At 50.0% G+C, this 20,334-nt stretch overlaps 1 protein-coding gene across 5 annotated transcripts in view; it reads left to right on the plus strand.

Annotated features, from left to right (window-relative positions):
- The window catches only part of Soxn (SRY-box transcription factor soxNeuro), a 95,406-nt gene that overhangs the window by 36,462 nt on the left and 38,610 nt on the right, over positions 1 to 20,334 (plus strand). For 3 of the 5 annotated variants that reach the window (XM_076822789.1, XM_076822794.1, XM_076822791.1), the window contains exon 2: positions 19,368 to 19,433. The exons of the other annotated variants lie outside the window; for them this stretch is intronic. In XM_076822789.1, coding sequence (XP_076678904.1) covers positions 19,368 to 19,433 — 66 coding nt within the window. The remainder of the gene's footprint in view (positions 1 to 19,367; positions 19,434 to 20,334) is intronic. 5 annotated transcript variants of the gene reach the window in all.

Here is a 20,334-nt window from a genome sequence, read left to right on the forward strand (position 1 = left end):
GAGGAAAATCTTGGAGGTGAGACGGAATAAACTGGAGCGCGCGTAACTCGCTCGCCTTTGCCGCTTTCCGCCGCTATAAATTCATAAACTACAAGTTGGTCCCTCGGCCGAGGGCCACCCTCCCGCCTCCCTCGGGCTCCGCCGTCGCCGCGGGGAGAGAAACTGTTGGAAACTTTCCTACGGTTACCTTGCCGCCTACGCAGAAGGGGAGGCCGCGGTCGGCAGGCGAGAAACTCGACTCGGTGCCTCGATAAATTCACGAGTAGTTAGTTACGGCAAGAAACTCCGCCGGTTTTGACGCACACCCGCTACGGGGGTGGCAGGGGGTGCGCGGTCGTGGGCGTCTTTCCCGTTGTGCGACCAACGACTGCCAGCCGCATTAAATTCGGAACCGCGGAAGTCGAGTTCTCCTCGCCGCGCCGCAAACTCTGCTTTTAGTAATTGATTCCCATCTCGGCTGCGATCTTTTTTCGTCCAGCCAGCCGAGGGCTTCTCGCCTGTCGGGGAAATACATATACCTGCCGGGACACTGTAACCACTAGGGTGGCTCTTATTTGGGCTTGGTAAAATTTTTTTTCAAGATTTTCTTCGGAGCACCCTCCAGAATAGCTCCAAATAATTAAAAAAAAATCCGCGTAAAGTTCGACCTCGATCCGATAACGGGAAAGGGTGCCCCTGGGACCTTAAACAGTTATATCATTATTTAACAGCTCGCGAAGTCGATTTTGTATAATATCCTCCAACTTGGAGATAACTATTCAATAACTATTAATTAAATGAAAAAATATGTCAAACAAAAGTTGTAGATCCGGACAAGGAACATCTTTTATGTTGTATTACTTTTGCTCGTGCGACAAACGATTTTCGAAAAAAGTCCGAAAAACTGAAAAAACTTTGTTTTCCTCAAAATTTGAAAGTTTAATACTTCTAGAATACTCTTTATTTATGAATACGAACAAAAAAAATAATTTTTATTTTCGGGGACTATTTTTTAAACATTTAAGGGGAAGCATATACCGAAAGATGCGAAAAAGATAAATAAAAAATTTCTTATTTTCAGTGTTTGACATATCATGAATGCTTCCTGAAAATTTGGGACCGAAATTCGCAAAAATATCGAAATATCAGACTCTATATCTTCGATATTTTGCGAATTTCGGTCCCAAATTTTCAGGAAACATTCATGACACATCAAACACTAAAAATAAGAAACAAAAGTTTTTATTTTTTCGCTTATTTCAGTATATGCTTCCCCTTAAATGTTTAAAAAATAGTCCTCGAAAATAAAAATTCCATTTTTCTGTTCGCCTTCATAAATAAAAAGTATTCTAGAAACATTTAAACTTTCAAAATCTCAGGGAAAAAAAGTTGTTCTTTTTTAGTTTTACGAACTTTTTTCGAAACTCCTTTATCGCGCGAGAAAAAGTAATACAACATAAAAGATGCTCCTTGTCCGGCTCTACAACTTTCGTTCGACATATTTTTTTATTTAATCAATAACTATTTAAATGTTTAAGGGCCCAGAGGCACCCTTCCCCTCATCCAATCGATCTCGAACTTTACACGGATCTTTTTTTAATTATTTGGAACTATTCCGGAGGGTGCCGCGAAGAAAATTCAAACGTCGAAAATAAAATCCACCCTGGTAACCACGCTGGAGCGTTTCCTCGAACAGCTGCGCTCGGATCCTCGACGGAAAACGGAAAGCCCTACCTGGCTACCTTCCGCCTCGGACCTCAGCCGAACTTGAGGGAGGTCGATCGTTCGGCCGCCTGCGAAAGGTGTCGGGCTGTTTGAAATTCCGGCGGGCCGTCGCTGCTACTTTGTCGGCGCCCGGCTATCGATACACGGGCTTTATTTAGCGGCGCGCGACCGAGTCCCCGTGAAATCAGGAGAGATTATTCAGCGTGCATAGCGTTGGAGCCGCGCGCGCACTACTGCTCGCCGGGCAGACGAATGAGTAAGTGCGCGTGGACGGCATTTTCCCCCTCATTTGGAATTATCGGGAGGAAGGTATCGATGCGCGTGAGACGAAAGCCAAAGCGTGCCACGTGGCGCGGCGCATTAATTAAACGATCGTAAGTGATCGTCCTGGGCATCGGGGCACGTAGGTGAGCGGCCCACCGTCAAGGGAAATTACACGAAAACGGCCACGTGCCAGCGTACAGGAAACGGGAGTCGATGATTACAGGGAAATCGGCTCCCTTCGCAGACCCGTCACGTAATTTTCACGTAGGCGGCTCGCCGTGATTCGACGTTCCGGGAACTGTGCGCGACGGGAGGATTTCCTTCTTCCAGGATCCCTCGGAAGGAACACGTCCAGCGACACGCGCTTACTCCGTCTGCATGGGGGAGTTGTTGGTTTCTCGAATCGCCGGCGAGGCGTAGGTCCGAGACTTCGCTCTTGGCTCTTGACCCTTTCGCGTCTCGCCGCCCTCGCGCGTAATAAACCTTAAATCAGGCTCGTAATTAGCGTGTCCCGGCGCGAAGCACACTCCGCGTGCCGATTACTCTCTCGAGGGTCCCTTCGAGCTCTATGAGAGGCCGATTCGCGAGGCTCGTGTTCCGTGGAGAATGGTTGCGGAGGTCTTGCCAGCGACAAAGTATGCATGTCGCTCGACTTGGGCTCTTTAGAATTCTACGGTCGCGCGCGGAGGTCTCGAACGTTTTCACTGGGGATGGAGTGCAAAATCACTAACAGTGATTTATCACAGTGATAATGAAGTTAAATCACGACCGTGATCGTGATTTTTTTAACTTTAGTGAATTGTTTACCGTGGTCCTAATTCTTGACCTTGATTGAATTATTTTCTTATAAAGTACTTCAATATAGCTTGTGTCACAGTCAAAGCGTGTTAATCCAGTGAATATATAGTGTGTACATTCATAAATAGTCAACGTATGCACGCATTGATTCGATTGACTAAAGTATTCGCATATACATTATACTTTTGAATTAAAGTGAAAGAATATTCGTTAATTTTAATAAAATTAGTCTAAAATATACAATTGAAATTCTATAAGCACAGTGAGGACCTGAGAATGTTTCAAGCGAAATTATAAATTGGGATTATGTGGCGCGTGCAAAGAGCAGTTACGCTTTTCCCCAATCAGATCACGTAAATCGCGAATCACTGTTCTGCCTGCACTAATCAGAAGCGATCACGAAAATTACGGATCACTCTTCTATCTGCACCAATCAGAAGCGATAACGAAAATCACGGATCACTGTGAAAAATCACCGTGATTGGGAAACCACGGTTCTAGCCAACACTAGTTTCGACTGCTTTGACTAAAGGGGATGCTCCGCGGATCCGAAGAATTGGGAGAAGTGAAGGAGCGATGAAATCAGCTAGCAGAATCTGAGAGCAGGACGATCCCGAACCGCCTAGACGCGGTCGAGACACGAGGTGGCTGTGACAGCCTGGAAATTACTACTCGGCTACGAGACGTATCTCTCCTGCCCCTTTATCTTGTGTACACCCACATCCCCTCGCGCACGGCTACACCCTTTCGTGGTTCGCCTTCGGTGATAGTTTATCTTGCCCTGCCGTTAGCATCAGTCATTTCACAGCTGCTGCGTTAAAAGTGTCTCTAGATTCGAATTGCCGTGCTTCCTCGTTCAAAATCACGAAGCAACTCTGATCCACCAATCTCGTTGTGGATCCATGATTTAACAGAGATGCCAGGGAGTCAGTCAGCGACGTTTCCGAGGGGCCCAGCAGGGAAATCAGCGCGTCGCGGTGGCGGCCCGAACGTTTTGCGCCCCGTCGAACAGAAACGTGGGTCGACGTGGTCGTGGCTACCGGATTTCACCCCTGGCTACACACTCTCTTTCCAGCCCACGATATTTCTTGCTCCCGCCGTTCTTAGACCGGCATTTGATCTGGCCCACGATAGCCAAGAGGAGGCGCAACTCAGCCGGAATATCTCCGTCTGTGGACGTTGGCCCGAACGGCGAAACGAGGGGGAATAAAAATTCGAGAGAAACGAGAGAGGGTAACGTAGGTGGGCTAACAGAGGGGCAGAGAGACGGAGCACTAGCTGTTCCTCCTTTCTCTCCTGTTTCTGTTGGCCAGATCTCCTTTTCGCTCGCAATTTCCCCGGTCTATCGGCTTCGACAGGTCTCGCGCTCCGTCGATGCGCTCTTTTTTCCACCGCTTTCCATCGTTCCTTCCATCCCCCCCTCGCCCCTTTATCCCTCCGGCGTCCGCGACCCGGCTTTTCCTGCAAAATCGCGCGGGTAATGCGGTTTTGTTTCCGCGAAACGGTCTCCCGTTTTGTCCACAAATTAGAGCCCCTTTTAGCGCCGCGCTGCCAACCGTCTTCTCCCCCCCCCCCCCTCCCTCCGCGGCTCCGGTAACGTTGTTCCCAGGAATTCGAACGAATCCCGTGCTCCCAGCGGCGAAACAATTTCCCGTGGAAGGTGGAACTAAATTTCCAGCTCGTCCCAGGGAAATTGCCAGTTCCGCTATTCGCCCTCGTGCGCGCGGAATAATCATCTTACTTTGAAGTTCCCTCTCCCCGAAGAAAACTTGGCTGCGCGGCATAAAATCCCTGCCGCTGCGCGTCGGGATAGACTTCCTCCCGCAAGTTCGCTCCGAAAATCAACGCGCTCCCCGAGCAAGCTACTACCCCCGCAGCCACTCTCCGCCACGGCGACTCGCCCAGACACCTGGCGCAGAAGGGCCCGGAGATTCTCTCCGAAGCCAAGACATCTCCTAGGCTCCGTCGAGTCCCCCGTAGATCGCTGCTCGTGGATCTATAGTTACTCGGGAAATTGAGCGCACACCTAGGTTGGTAATTAAAATTTGACGAAAAAATTAATACAAACACACGTGTTCAAAAATAAAAACACAATATATATTTTAACAAATAATACGTAAAAAGAATTCTAAATAAAATGGTCTATTGGTCTATATTTAACAGATGTGGTATTATATTTTATTCGTATATTTGGTAATATTTTATTCGTATATTTTACTAAATAATTCATAAAAGAAATTCTAAATAAAATTGACTATTTGTCTATATTTAACAGGAATTGTGAAAGTATACGTATTTTAGTGGCACAAAATTGAGCGTACACGTAGGAATTTTCACATTACGCTGTATTGGTTAAATGTTGGTACTATTGAAGAGGAAGTCCCGCGAAATGTCTTTGAAAGTTCGGTTGCTCAGGAACCAGCAACAAAGAACTATCTGTTATCCGTAGATTGACGATTATAGTAGCAACGTGGCTAATAAGAGGAAGCGGACTGACATTTCAATGCGGAATCTTATTGTAAAATTAGTCGCAAGGTAAATCCTTTCGTGAAGTAAGGGAAGTAATCGGCAGAACACGTTCTACCGTACAAAAAATTATGAACAAATTTCGATACGATGGAACAGTTCGAAATACACCTGGCCAAGGAGGAAAGAAAATATTGTCGAACACTGATGAACGATTCATTCATTTGTCGACAAATTAAAAGAAATCCGAGTACAAGTGTGCGGAAGTTAACGTTAAATGTTTCCTCGCGTATAAATAAAGACATCTCGGTTGAAACAGTTCGTAGAACATTAAGAGAAGAGGGATATAATGGTCCAGTCGCACGAAAGAAACCGTGTATCTCCAAAGCAAATAGGCAGAAACGCATAGAATTTGCAAAAACGTTTGTTAATTTTGACGAAGGTTTTGAGAAAATGTTATATTCTGTGACGAGACTAAAATCAATTTTTTTGGACGGGATGGAAGGAAGCAAATCGTGTGGCGACAGCCAAATACTGAGCACCACCATAGAAATACATGTCCAACGGTTAAACACGGGGGAGGATCGGTTATGTTATGGGGATGTATAGGTGCAAATGGTACCGGAATTATCGAATACGTAAATAGCATAATGGACAAAATTAAGTACTTAAATATCTTAAAAAAGAATCTAAAAGATTCAGCAGAAAAATTAAAAATGCCGCGGGTGTATTACTTTCAACAAAATAATGACCCAAAGCATTCGTCGTATACAGTTCAATTATGGCAGCTGTATAACATCCCAAAGATGTTAAAAACACCTCCCCAATCACCTGATCTCAATCCCATCGAGAATGCCTGGGGAGAAATAAAATCCAGGATGGCAAATAACAATTTCACGAATATAAATTTCAAACGAAAGTTGAGAGAAGACTGGTAAAAAATTCCTCCTTCTTTAATAAAACACCTAATTTATTCTATGCCACGTCGCTTACAAGCCGCAATTGATGGCAGGGGATAAGTTCGTAAATACTGTTTTAACAAAGTGTACGCTCAACTTTGTGTCACTAAAATACGTGCACTTTTACCATTTCTGTTAAATAAAGACCAATAGTCGATTTGATTTAGAATTCTTTTCACGTATTATTTGTTAAAATATATATTGCGTTTTCATTTTTGAATAAGTGCGTTTGTGTTCATTTTCCCGCCAATTTCCGTTACCAATCCAGGTGTACGCTGAATTTTCTGAGCAACTGTACAGCAGGAAATCTGTATCACGGAAAGCGCATGCGTCGGTGGCGTGATTCTGGGCGAGGCCAGGCCCGCGGACGAGCCTCGCGACGTTTAATTCAGTAGGCGGAGGACTGTCACGGAGGTTGGAGTTTTCCGATCTCTCCTAATCGAAAAACGAGAGAATGGGAGAAAGAGAGAGAGAGCGAGAGCGAGCGAGAAGGGCGAGAGGAGAAGAATGGGTCGAGGAGGGGGCAGATGGGTTCGCGCGCTTGCGTGCCTCCGCTTTTGATTATGCGGCTCCACGATAGGATCTGACACCGGGCCATTTGCATGGCTATCAAGATAGCAGCCGTGCACGGTACACGCATACCACGCCGTGGCCGCGTGTGCGCGTTACGCGCCTGTTTTTCATTCCGTGCCACGCTAGTTACACGAATGATCGGTCCCTTTCCTCCGAAGATCGCGTCGCAGGGGCGAGCGAGGGAAGCAAGTAGCTCGTAGGGATTCCCTCGATCGCTTCCCTCCTCGGAATCCTCCTCCGCTCCCCACAGATCGATCGACACCACTGAAATTCCGAGAGGAATCTGACAGTTTCTCGTCACGAGTGCCCGGCACCGCCGCGTTCTATTCGCGGGCTAAAAAAGAGCAAAACGGTCAAGCACGAAGCGGAGTTGGTCGGTGCTCACGCGCACGCACGATTAGCATGACAAGTGGAAAGTAATTGTTCACTGCAGACGACCTGCAGACGAGTTCCACGGCTCGGATGGAACCCCCGTGGCTCCTGAATCGAAACAAACTTTCCTTCCCAACTAGCCCGATTCTCCGGCCAGTGGGAGCCGGGAGCCGTTCCCCGTTCGTTAATTAATTTGATTTTTTTCGACCGGGTACACGCGACAACCAACTCCAACCCCTCCGATTCCCTTTCCCCAGATCGCTTGGCAGATTCTCGAAATCGAGTCGAACAAGCGTTCCGGCGATTCTATCTGGGCGCTTCGCTGGAAAAAATCCACGTCCAATCGAAGCACGGATCCGATGGCCGCGCAACAAGTCACTGGAATTTCTCGGGGCTCCCGGGGACCGACTCGAAAATCGATTACAGGGTCTATCGATCCGGAGGGGCGCTCGTTCCGGAAGACGACGCTGCCCGAGCGGGAAGGGAGAGACGGTTATATAGGCTAGATTTGATTTAAATCTGAGATCATTGTGCCAGACACGGTGCCTCGTGCCAGAAGGAGAAAACGGAGGAGGAAGAGAGAGAGAGGCTGGCCGGCATTCAGTGATTTCCATACAGGAAGCTCTGTAACGAGAAACCGCCGCCCTTCCCCCTGTCTCATTCTCACTCTTCAGCTCCCCCAGCGTCTCTGTGCGCCACCCGCTCGAAAACCAGACTGCCGGCTCTCGGTTTGTCCCGGTGTATGATTACCAATTTCAGGTTACCAGGTACAGGCAGCGTGCCGGCGAGACGTCAGACCTCGGCCTCGTCGCTCAAATAAACTCTACCTGGCCACCGCTGATTCGAGCGAGTCCTCCTCAAGGCTGCTGGCGATCGTTTCACAGTTGACGGCCGTGGAAACATCTCTACTGGTCCACGATTTGAAGAATCAATCGTGGTTCCCGCGAGTTGGCTCCAAAGTAACCGGTGATTTCGCTGCCGCGCAACGTTTCACCGTGTCCCAAGGAAGAGCTCGTAAAATCGTGATGGGAGCGCGGGTATCGAGAGCGGAAAATCAGGGGAGAGAGAGAGTCGAGCCCAAACATCCAGCGAGCCCTGACCAGGATCAGCCTGCGACCAGGTGCGCTTGTCGAGGAGAGCAGAGGGGTGGACGAGATCAGGGTGTTGAGGGATAGACGAGGGGCTCCCCTGGCGTCCCCTCGTCGCCTCTAACTGCGGAGGACCGCGCAGGAGGGGACCAGGCAGGGAAACGGCTACCTGAGCTCCTCACGCCAGGACCTTCCTGGTACAAGCTTTGGGCGCCCAACTGTCTGCCGATCCTTCTTCGGTACGCGTCGGTGGAGCAGCGATTTTTTCCACCATTCGAACGGGTACCTGACCAACTCCAGTGGCTCTCGATCCCTCCGCCAGCAGCGCTTGCGAGTCTGCTCTTGATTCTAGCGACGAGGAAGAAAGAGGATAGAGTGTAGGCAAACCAGTCAAGCTGAGGAATATTTGCAACGAATACGCGAGCTTGCCGAATTGTTGGAAAGAGTCCCTTGCGAGGGCGAGCTGGTGATGTAACGCGCGCGTGGGTGCGCGCTGTAAGTTACACGCGCACGCGGAGGTGTCGGCAAACACCGGTACCAGATAACCTCGGGGTAAGCGTGTCAACTCGGCTACCGGTGTTACGAAACCAAGCAAGGTCTGGGAATCTCCTCTGTTTTCCCTGTTAATATTTGAACAGAGCTGTTTCGCGCACGTCCGACCAAACGCCAGCTACCGCGTCGCGCTGACAGCCGCGGAGAAGAGACTTCGTCGGTCCACGGGAGTCGGGCTGAATTTCATATTTTTCTACTCTCCACGTCCCACCCGTGAAACTACCCTCGGATTATCGGGAGCATCGCGATTTAATTCGAGCCCCGACGAGAACCGAGCGGTGATACCCGCGACAGCGACCGAGGACGACGCTTTCTTCGAGCGGAACCTTCCACGGCCAGCCGGGGAACTCTTTCGCGGTGGATTTTCGAGAGGCCCGTAATTGTTCCCGGTCCAAAGTCCCGTGGGAAGATAATCCTGCCTCAGTGGCGGAAGGGAAAAAAAGGAAAGTTGCTTCTCTGGCTGAAATTCTCGGAAGTAGGATTTCTTCTGGCGGGGGCTGGGGCCTCGAAGAGGTGTAGCTGGCTCAGCGATTTTCCCGTTCATGCTTCCAGGATTTACCAGTTCCTTTCATTCACCGGCTCCCTTGTACCTCGTCCCTCCGGGCGACCCAATTTTTTTTTCCTCGGTCGAATCTTTTACACGCGTTGATCGAGTGTGTACTCTGTTTCCCGGGCAATCCGGCTGATAATCCGTCGATAGGACTTCGCTTCCTCGCAAGAGTTTTAGCGCGGCTCTGGTGGCTATTTCTCTGATAAAAATTCCACGGGGGAGCGCATGAATATTTATCCGGCGACGGAATCGGCGAGGAACTCGCAGGGTGACGGGAGAGGACGTTGTATCTGGCGGAGAACGTTCTCCTCCGAGCTTTCTCCGAGTCCTTCGTTACGTTCTGTGGCCACCCACAACCCCCTTTCGGGGATTACTTCCTATTAATATGCATTACTGGCGGTACGGTCGACAAAAGGAGCGAGAGCCCGACCGTGGCACTGTGATGTAAATAAACTTAGGCTTCCGGATCTTCTTCCTCGAGGCGGACACGCTTCTTCTTTTGTAATTGCTGCTCCTTTGTCTCTGGACTAATGCCCGGGGACCGCGACGGGCAAACATTTTTCATCCCCCGCGTTCGCGGCGCTCCCTTGGCTGATAATTGGGCGCCTAGGGTCGCGGCGGTTCCTTGAGACAGTGGTGATAATAATGCGCATTTATCTTGCGCGTCAGTGTCGCGAGATTCGTTCACACAGCGTCCACGAGACGTGACTGAGTCGTGACTCTATTTTCGTACGGACTTTGTCAGCCGCGGAAGGAATAGTTCTCCCTCGTTCTACTCTGCTGGTAGATTCGCTGTAAGCTTAATATTCGTTCATTTTCTGTCCACTGTCAACTGGCGGTGACGTCTTAACAACCCTTGCCGGTGGCACGGGCGAGATAATGCGAATGAACCTGTCAAGGCCGAAACAGGGTGTCCTCGGCGGTCTCCACGGAAATCCTCTCGATCGACGGACGGGTTTCACAGCGACGGATATCCTCGAAAGACGACGCGTCGGCATTTATAAACAAATTCTCGAATCGTATATCACGGTCATTGTTCCGGGGGCCGCCCCTTCTGAGGCGGCCGCACAAAAGGATCGTAACGCCGCTGACAAAGGAGGGAAGAAAAAAAGAGAGGCAGAACTGTCGATGAGTGCCATCCTCCTGAATTGATCGGCATTTGAATAAATTCACCTGCACGGCGCTCCTCGTGCCGCGAGAGAAGCGTCACAGGGGGTGACAGTGGCTCGAGAGGAGGCACTGTGCATTCATTAGCAAGCAGCGCGATTAAGTACAACTAAATCACTCCCCACGATCCATCCAATCGAACAGTGTTTGGCTAATACCGTTCCCCTTCGAAGCGCCCTCGGTATTCAGATTCCAGCGAAGCAGGAATACACTTCGGTATTTAGCGAATCTCCGCGGCGTGCCCGAAAGTATTGCCCACGCGAATTCTCCTCGCCGATAGACAATCAAAAAATGGGGGAGAAAGCGGGGAAAGTGGAGTGTCGCGTCGCGACAACGTTTCGCGTGCGCTTCACCCCCCGCCTCGGTTCCAGGGGGGATCGCGCGCGCAGCTTCAAACGGCGGAGAGCCGAAAACAATGTCGCCGTTTCATTTTTGCTGGCTCGGTGGAGTCTGGAAATCGTTGGCGAGCGAATGCGTAACTGAAATCTCAGCATCCAGACCGCCCCTCCTGCGGCCCCCGTTTCGCCACCCCTCTGGAAACGGGCCGCTGGAACCCGTGATGCCCCGCAACGACCCTCTGGCGCGCTCGTTTTTCCCTCCCCTTTTCATCCCCTGCCGGGGTGACGGGGGCTGCGGCCGCAGCTGCACGACTCCGGCCAGGTGTGCTCTCTCGCAATGTTGCCGCAAGGGTGAACTTCTCTCCCTTTCTCTCCCACTCTCACCCTGTCCTCCGCGCCTCCGTCTCTCTCCCAAGAGCCCCTCTAGCCCCCTGCGTCCACCGTTCGCCGTTCGAGCGCGTCTCGTCGCGCAGACCCCGATCGGGAGGCCAATTTTGCGTCCGAGCGTCTCCCCTGCGCGCTCTCCGCGGGATTCTCCGAACGGCAGTTTCGGTGGCTAGCGATCCCGTGCGCCGAAACTCGTCGAGGTTCCTCGGACTCGGAGAGAGGTGGTCGATCCTCGAGGCCCGCAGACAGGAACGTTTCCTGAGCCACGAGACTGGGAAACTGGTTCGCAGATCGCGTAGAGAATTACTGCTCGCCTTGCTTCTTAATCACAGGGAACGCGGAACTGCGAAACCGCCTCTCAACATTGTTGCACGCGGAACGACTTAATATGCCTAACTGTAGCACGAAACTACTATGATTCGAATCGGATTAATGATCGTTAATTTGATGCGGGCCGCAGTAACCGTGAAAACTTGAATCCTAAGCTTTCCTTCGACACCGCGGCCAGTTTGTATTCCGAGGTGCGTCGGCCGTCGATTCGGGCGTCGGAGCTTCGATCTGAAATTCGAAGCCCGACGAAGATCGACGTGGAATCAAAGGAGGGACATTTGCACGCGTAGCGGCGCAGGGCGCGCAGGAATTGCGGTCGATACGCGAGCAGATTTCACGGGGACGAGTCGAAATATAATTTTATTGGCGGCCGTGCGGGGCCAGGGTAGATAGGGAATTGCGGAAACGAGAAACCGGCGATATCCCGATAAGAACCGCGCGCCGGGCAACGCTCTCATTGCCTCAATTTCCACTTCCACTTCCACTTCCGGCCGCGATCGCTTTTTCCCATCGGCCGAGCCTAAAAAACACTCGCCCCCACTGTCACGCGGAACCGTGAAGCAATAAAAATGACCAGACCGAGAGCTATTGGGAATTTTTATCATAATAATTAAGCAATAATTCGCCCGCGCGATCCTCCATTAGGCCAGCTAATGATTCCATGTATTTTAACATCGGCCATTTTTCATTAATCGCGCGTTACGCCGTGGCACCGCCGGAAGCCCAAACGAAAACGAATCTGGGGCTCGATCGATCGCCACGGCCAGAGGGGGAGAGGGAGAGTGAAAGAGACGGTTGGGGGACGAGAGGGAGACAGGGAGAGGAAAGAGGATCCATGGATCCATGGATCCGAAACGTGACGGCGCTCGGCTGAGCGTGTATCCCACCTGAAAACCGGAAACATGGGTTCCCCTGCGGAGAGAGAGAGGTCAAGCCTACCGGAACACCGGAACCGGAAGGGTGCGGAACCTAGGCGACCGACGACGTGCCGGACAGTGCTGGCTCGCACTGATTACCCGCTGATGAAACGTACCGGCTCGTTGACTTCGGCCAGGGTCGTCATTAGGGTCGCCCACGCTTCGGTGCGGTACCGTAAAAATCATGCGAGGCCCGCGCGACTCTGCCGATTCCCATAAAAACAATGCTGGCTGTCTGCCTCGCCGGCAGAACTCACGATCATCCTGACGGGACATTCCATGCGAACTCGGACAGATTTCGGAGTCAGCTTTCGTTGATTGCTGAAATTCGAATATGTTGTAGTCCTTAGTGGTATTTAGACGTAAAACAAAGGATTTTTCGAAATTTTGAAAAATGTCGATTTTACAGCTGTTTGAAGTTAAGCGCTAACTTTTTTTCGATGCATTATAACTATGGAAGTAGTAAACGGATGGAGATGAGTTTTATGGTGCTTATAGAGAAGACATTGATGTTTTAAGAAAAAATTATTTCAGTTTAAAAGAAAAATTGGACAATTTTTGTGCAATTATTTTTAACAAATGCAGGTTTTTAACATTGTGCGCGATTTTAAAAATCTGAAAAAGGAGAATATAGTTCTATCCTTCCTCTTGATGGACAAATTTTAAAAAATATGGAAAAATTGCCGAAAGTTGACGCTGCGTCGCCCAGCACCGCGGTACTCTCAGCGGCCAAGCGGCTATACCTGATATTCTTATAGTATTTGAAAAAAACTGAAGGAGGAAAACTCTTACTGTTTTTCTTATCCAACATAATACGGTATCTCAATTTTTGGTGTTCGCAATATTTTCCTTGAAACGAGGGTGAGTTTTAGTTTTTTAAATGGAATGCTATATATTTGATTACCCAATATGAAAGCGACTGTCAAGACAAATTCAACCATATGGTACACTATGACCTTCAAGGTTTAAAATAATTGCACAAAAATTGTCCAATTTTTTTTTAAACTGAAATAATTTTTTCTTAAAACGTCAATGTCTTCTCTATAACCACCGTAAAACTCATCTCCATCCGTTTACTCCTTCCATAGCTATAATATATTGAAAAAAAAGTTAGCACTTAACTTGAAACAGCTGTAAAATCGACATTTTTCAAAATTTCGAAAAATCCTTTGAGCTACGTTTAAATATCACTAAAGACTACAACATACTCAAAATTCAGCAATCTACGAAAACTTACTCCGAAATCTGTCCGAGTTCGCACGGAATGTCCCCGACGCTACTCCTCTCGTTCCCTCCGTACCCGAAAGTTCTATCCAAACGCCTCCTCTGGTCACCGCCGAATACACTCCTGCTCAGATTTCGAGGACCCTCCGGCCCTTCAGCTTCGTTCAAGCCGATCGAGTAGCCGCAGCTCGATCCCCGAAAGCGATCCTCCCGATCAAAGGGTGACCAGTATCACTGTACCTGAACGTGAACGGTGACTAATGGGCAGCTCGGGGCTTAAACAAAACGTCGGATCGACGGGGCCCAGGGGTGAAATTGGCCGGGCACCTAGCGCACCGCCGCGACCCACCTCCTAAACAAGGGGCCCCCATTAGGCGGAATGAGTGGAGGCAGCGAGCCACTCGTGATTAAAAGGTCGATTTGTTACACGGGGCCTGGCGATGGGGCATGAAAGTCGAGCTTCGGGGATAGGTACGGAGGAAGTCGTGCCTCCCCCCACCCTCGAGGTTGCCGAGGCGGAACGACACGAGGTCGCTTCGTTTCCACTACGCTTTATACGCCGCGGCTGTTTCGACTTGGTCGCTCCGGTTCCGGAGTAATTAATTGCCCCTCGCGCGTGATTAATGTCGACGCGCTCGTCTGAAAGTCACCGTCGATTCTTTCGTTTCTTCTTTTGGCTACCGAGGACGGAGGTGTCGAGGGCGCTCGGCAGGATGGTGTTTAGCGGGATTTAAACAGCCTCGATCGAGGCTGATGGTAGTTTCCTGTCGACACTATGGGAATCTCCTGGGGGGAGGACAGGCCTAATTAATGCTTAGAGCTCGCCGGTGGTTTTATGGGAAATCCGTGTACGCACCACCTGCCAAAACGGTCGATCGCATGGGACAGGAGGCCGCCGTGATTCGCCTGGTCGTTTAATGACGGCGAGGTTGTGGGAACCCGGTCACGGGTGGAGCGAGCACTCCCCTTAAGTACAGTGATTACGTGACTGGGGACACGGTACTTGCGTAGCACTCGACGATTATTAACGTGGATCGATTCCACTCTTTCCTCTCGAAAAAGAGCTCCTGTGGAAATCCGCGAGGGAAATCGAGCCGCCCAAGGAAGCCGGATAGCTCTCCTGACGGAGCAAGGATTTCGCATCGCGGATCGAGCGCGATCGCCTCTTGTCCAAGTACCGAAACCTGTGAGCAGGTCGCTCAAATGACTCCAGTCAAATCCGCCGAGTTCTTCAGCACAGGCTCGACCGTGTGACGGATGAAATTGCACGGAACTTTCGCGTCGATTCCTCGAGCCACCGTTTCGAGGTTTCCGTCTGGTTTTAATTTCTTCTCCCGCGGGTTAATGGAAATAGAGGCGTGCGCTGTTTGGAATGGATGAGGCAACCACTCTTCTTGAGTGTAACGATTACGTCGCGAGGGATACGGTAGTTGGAGTCGACGACTTTTAGTTGGATTGCCGGTAGATTGGTCCGAAGCTTCCTCCCTCCGACAATCTCCCTGAAATCGCGAGTCCTTCTCGTCGGTATTACGTTTCGCCCTGTCCTTTCAAATCAGAATTAATCTTTCTATAAAGAGTAAATTTCGCCGCGATCTCTGGGTCGCGGCAAATCTGTCGCACCCCCGCCGATTGGAGGGCAAGGGCCGTGTTCTCGGCGCAACGAATTCCCCGTTTCTCCGCGGACTTTATTCCGGGGATGAAAAAAAAAGGAACGATGTTTCGGTGTAGGAATAGCAAACATCCAATCTCGAAATAATAAGTTTGATCGATGACACTCGCGCTGCGGAAGAGAGCGAGTCGCGATGGCCGAGCGGAGGGGTGATAGCGGCGAGGGGTGAGATTGCCTTGTCACCTTGACAAATGATCGGGGAACGAAAGGTACCAGGCAACGTTGAAACGCGCCACGTCCTTCCAGTTCCTTAAATTTTCGTCCTTCCTCCCTTCCACCGGCAGCGCGCCGCCCCTTTCTGCCTCTTCCTTCACCTGCTCGTCTCTCACGAGGCCCTCGAAGACAGGAGGACCGCCGCCCCTGCCTGGCGATCAGTCATTAAGCATCGACAGCCTTGACAAATAGCCGAGGCTCGAGCTTATTAAATGCATCGGGGATAATTTCACGGGGAGCTAGCGCCACGCAACGTCGCGAGCACTCGCGCGTTTATATTCCACGGCCGACAGAGTTTTCATCGACTCACTCGCCAACGCGGTGTTTCGCTTCGCAATCCTTTCAATCATGCATCGTCTAATTACTTTTCCGTCGCTCAGAGCGACTAATTGATTTTTGATTAAACCCCGCCAGCGTGCCGGTCCCACAATGATCCCCAATTTCAATTTTGTTGGCCGAACAGCCAGTTGCATAATTGAACGCGTGCGACTCGGAGGCGAGCATTATTCGCTGCCTGTCGACGAGTCGAAACGCGATCCAGTGCTCGTGTAAACTCGATGTTCCTATCGAGCGTTGCGTCTCGAGTTACGCGGATTAGGAGTCCGCGCTCGTCGGGTTCCATGTGTTTCCGGGAACACCGTCGAACATCGTATCAGCGATTTTTATTCCGAGGCCCTTCCTGAGGCCGGTTTCGCGTGGCGACAAGAATGCAATGCCGTCAGGGAAATTTGCGAATTGCAATTCGTGTCATTCGAACCTTTTAACGTCTCTCTGTCATCGTTGTTATTAGGAGGGGAGCGTTGCTCGCATGGGGTGACCGAGCGGTACGTTCTCTCGCTCCTCTGCGGGGGACATAATTTCATAGGGACCGCATATACCGCCGAGGCGATACAGGAATAAAAAAAAAAATACCACAAGGAATCGCCCCGTTCATCGAGCGAACGTCACCCGCAAACCGCAGTGACGGGGGCGGTTCACCCTCGCGGCCAAAAATCACATTCCTGTCGACCCCTCGGCATTGCTACGTGGTACCGTGTCGAATTCGCATTCCCATGCGCGCCGCTGTACAGTCGTTCGCAACAGTCGCGTGCCTCTGTGCTTTCATAGAAAAATAAGCAACCACTAAGAACTCGCGGAGACGTCGGAGGATTAATCAGCAGAGTCTCCCGCTAAGTTAGACGACGAGGATGGTGCTCGCAGTTCCCCTGAAAATTGGAGAAGCTCGCGACGCCCGGTAGGAACGGGGACGAGCCATTATTGCGACGGACTGTACGCGAAGACACGAGTTACGCAAAGCACCAGGAAGAGTCACGCAACGGAAGAGTCACCGCGTGCATGAATGCGTAATGCCTGCGGACAGTGATTTCCACCCTCGTCGGCCACCGCCGCCCCTTTCCACGGCCAGATGGGGTTCTCACGAGTCGCCCTTAATACTGTTCATAATCGGGCCCGATAATGCTCGCTGTCACAACACGCAAACAATGGCTCGCGGCCGATTGAAAAATCAAAGGATTACTCGTGTTCTCCGGCCGGGGGAGGGGGTTGCGGCTCCTCGCCGAGCAGAAAGAGACAAGGGTACATCGAGCGGACGGGAGCCCCGGTCCCCCGACGTCCAATTTGATTTCATGAAACATTTATGCAGATTCGACGAGCTAGGTGGCTGGGAGGAGGAGCAAGGGAGACCGCTCTTGTCTACAATCGAACCCGGTGGAAGACAGGTCGCGGGGGTTGACAGCCGTGCGGGTCGGAAGCGTTCGTCCCGCGGAGCGTGGAAAAATTGCCCCTGAAATTCCCGCGACGTGTCTTTCAAATCGCGACGCGACGGCCTCGACTCGAAACCGTCACATTTTTATCTCTCCCCAGCCGCGACGCGGAGCGCTCTGCCCCGGTGAAAGGGAGTGTCGGCCTGACACGCGTTTAATCGACGATACACAGATGACAATAACGCGAAACGGTGCGGCGCGTTCGCTGAAACGCGAGAGAGAAAAAAAAGAAAATAATAATAAAAGGTGAGCGGGAGCCGGATGGGGCGGCGCGGGCGGGGGAGGGAGGGAGGGAGGGAAAAAGAAGGCGAAGAAGGAGCGAAGAGTAGGGTGAAAGAGTGCGCGTCGAATAAATTTCCCGCGTGCACAACGGATAATGTATCGTCCGCCGTGAATGGCCGACGAAAGCAGTGACACGTTTTATTATAAAACCACCGCGATGCAAGTAAATTTATCGACACACGTCCCGCGAGCCGATGAGCACCAGCGCGCGTTACACCCTTGTCTCCCATTCAACGTCCACTCGACATCGTCGACTCGATAATGACCAGTTGTCGCGCTAGTTACTTTCGCCATTGGTACTCTTTTTACGAGTCCACCTGGAGCTCGTGCATCGCCCCACAATTTGTAGGAAAACGGGCCTCGGCCTTCGGGGAATCGGTAGGCGTTAGGTAATTGACAAGGGATGTTTAAAAAAAAAAAGAAGATTCTCGGTTTTGTAGTATTTCGTACACATTTTGTCGTCTCCGTTTCTTTTGTCAACGGTCCAGTGACTGTGATAGAACCTTGCAAAAGGAATTACTAAGTACAGTGGCTCGCATTAATATTCGGACACTTTTTAAAATCGCATAACTTTTTTAGAATTGGTACAAACAACTTGAGTTTTTTTGAGAAGCTAGAAGGATTAGTTTGCTAACTGACGCGTTTCGTCGTTTTTAAAAAAAATGTATTTGGTTGGAATAGCGAAAAGAATAGTAAAGGTCGATTTTTAAACTTTTTTCTTGTGAGCTTGTAATGAAAATTAAAAAAAAAATAGTTTGTAGATTGCAGTAAGTTGTATACGTGCCTAAAATTTCAGCAAAATCGGTTAACGTTGCTCCGAGCTACAAACGTTTAAAGATCGCAGAATAAGGTCGAAAATCGCTGATTTTAGGAATTTTCGCTGATTTCGGGAATTTTCGCGATTCTCGACCTTATTCTGCGATCTTTAAACGTTTGTAGCTCAGATCAACGTTAACCGATTTTTATAAAATTTTAGGCACGTATACAACTTACTGCAATCTACAAACTGTTTTTTTTTAATTTTCATTACAAGCTCACAAAAAAAAGTTTAAAAATCGACCTTTACTATTCTTTTCGCTATTCCGACCAAATACATTTCTTTTCAAAACGACCAAATACGTCATTTAGCAAACTAATCCTTCTAGCTTCTGAAAAAAACTCAAGTCGTTTGGACCAATTCTAAAAAAGTTATGCGATTTTAAAAAGTGTCCGAATATTAATGCGAGCCACTGTATTTAGGCAGAGCTATCTCGTTGAATCGGAACTTCGGCGACACCATAACAATCCACTTTGATATCGAGTTTCGACGCCCGCTGCGATACGTATACACTGCCAGTTGTGTTTACACTTTCAAGAAGGAAGGATGTCGATCGCGAGACTCCTTTCACGTCGCTTGAATACGTCTCGCGTGTGAAATTGTGGCGTGCGCTCGCGGTGCAGCCGATGCACTCGGTGCATGTGCAACCTCCGGTATCCTTCGACGGGCGTAAACTTTCGTTCCACCTGTTTCTCCCTGCGAGTCAGACATTTTTCGGCGAGTGTACAGCAGCGACAGAGTTTCCTCAAATTTCTGCCTAGACTTTGGTTGAAGCTTCTTGAATTAGCGATCGCGACACATACGGTAGGGAATTCTGCAGAGCTTCTGCGCTCCGAGATCGAGCCCACTGTAGTCTCCCTCGATCCACGCTTTAAGCAACCGTACGCTCCAGACTCTACCGATGTTCTACATAAAGGGGGATCCTCTGTTGCAGGTCGGAGAGTGATCGCAAAATGTTGAACCCAGAAACCGGCTGTTACTCAGAGTCCGTTCGAGCATGGTGAGTCCACAATAAGACCTTTTTAAAAGAAAGCACAGCGTTAGACTATAATTTACGAGGCTCGCGAGTGCGACTGAGACCTTCGTCGTAAGACACGTTTACGTTCGAATCGAGCGAGTTGTAATCTCCCTCGGGTATCTCGGCTCGCGTGCCGCCCGCGTTCTCATCAACGCGTAATCTTAATTAAGTACAAATCGCGCCGTGTACGAGGACGTGTTGCGCGTCCAGTTACAGGCATACCTTCAGATAATCAAGCAGCTTGCTCTTATACACCGTGCTTCTCCGTGCCCTTTGTCCCTGCCCACGTATTATTCAGATAATCCCTCGATATTGAAATCGTATCCGATGTTATCGCGATATTACTGTACCTACACCGCTTGCTACACATTAGTGCACCATAATGACACGGCGCATATCGCGCGTTTAATAACGCTTTATACAAGCTTGCGAGAACGAAATTGATCGTGCATGGTGAATGTCAGAAGATCGGGTTAGACTCTCTTGTGGAATCTGTATTTAAGAAAGCTTCCTCGCGTACTGCTCGCGGAGATCGACGACGCAGTTAATTTAGCGCTGTCATAAGCTCGCGAAGAAAGTATCTGGACGGCTTTCCTGTCTGCGTTAACTTCTAATCGGGGTTGCGTGCATCCTCGATGCAAGTGCAACCTCACGCCCATGCGCTGCACGCATCGGTGCAGCCTCGACGACGGTGTAATTGAAATCAAGTAGTTTTTAATCCTGTCACGGGGAGAGCGATGTTCTAGGAATTATTGCGGAACGGTAGTTTGTGACACGAGGCGTTACATGATTGATAGGCGTCGATAAGATTAAATACCTGCGTGATCACTAGAACTTTGCGCTGTTCCTCATTGCGCCGAGGATATGCTTCGAGATTATTACG

Source organism: Andrena cerasifolii, chromosome 11 (genome assembly GCF_050908995.1).
Source record: "Andrena cerasifolii isolate SP2316 chromosome 11, iyAndCera1_principal, whole genome shotgun sequence".
Lineage (NCBI taxonomy): Eukaryota > Metazoa > Arthropoda > Insecta > Hymenoptera > Andrenidae > Andrena > Andrena cerasifolii.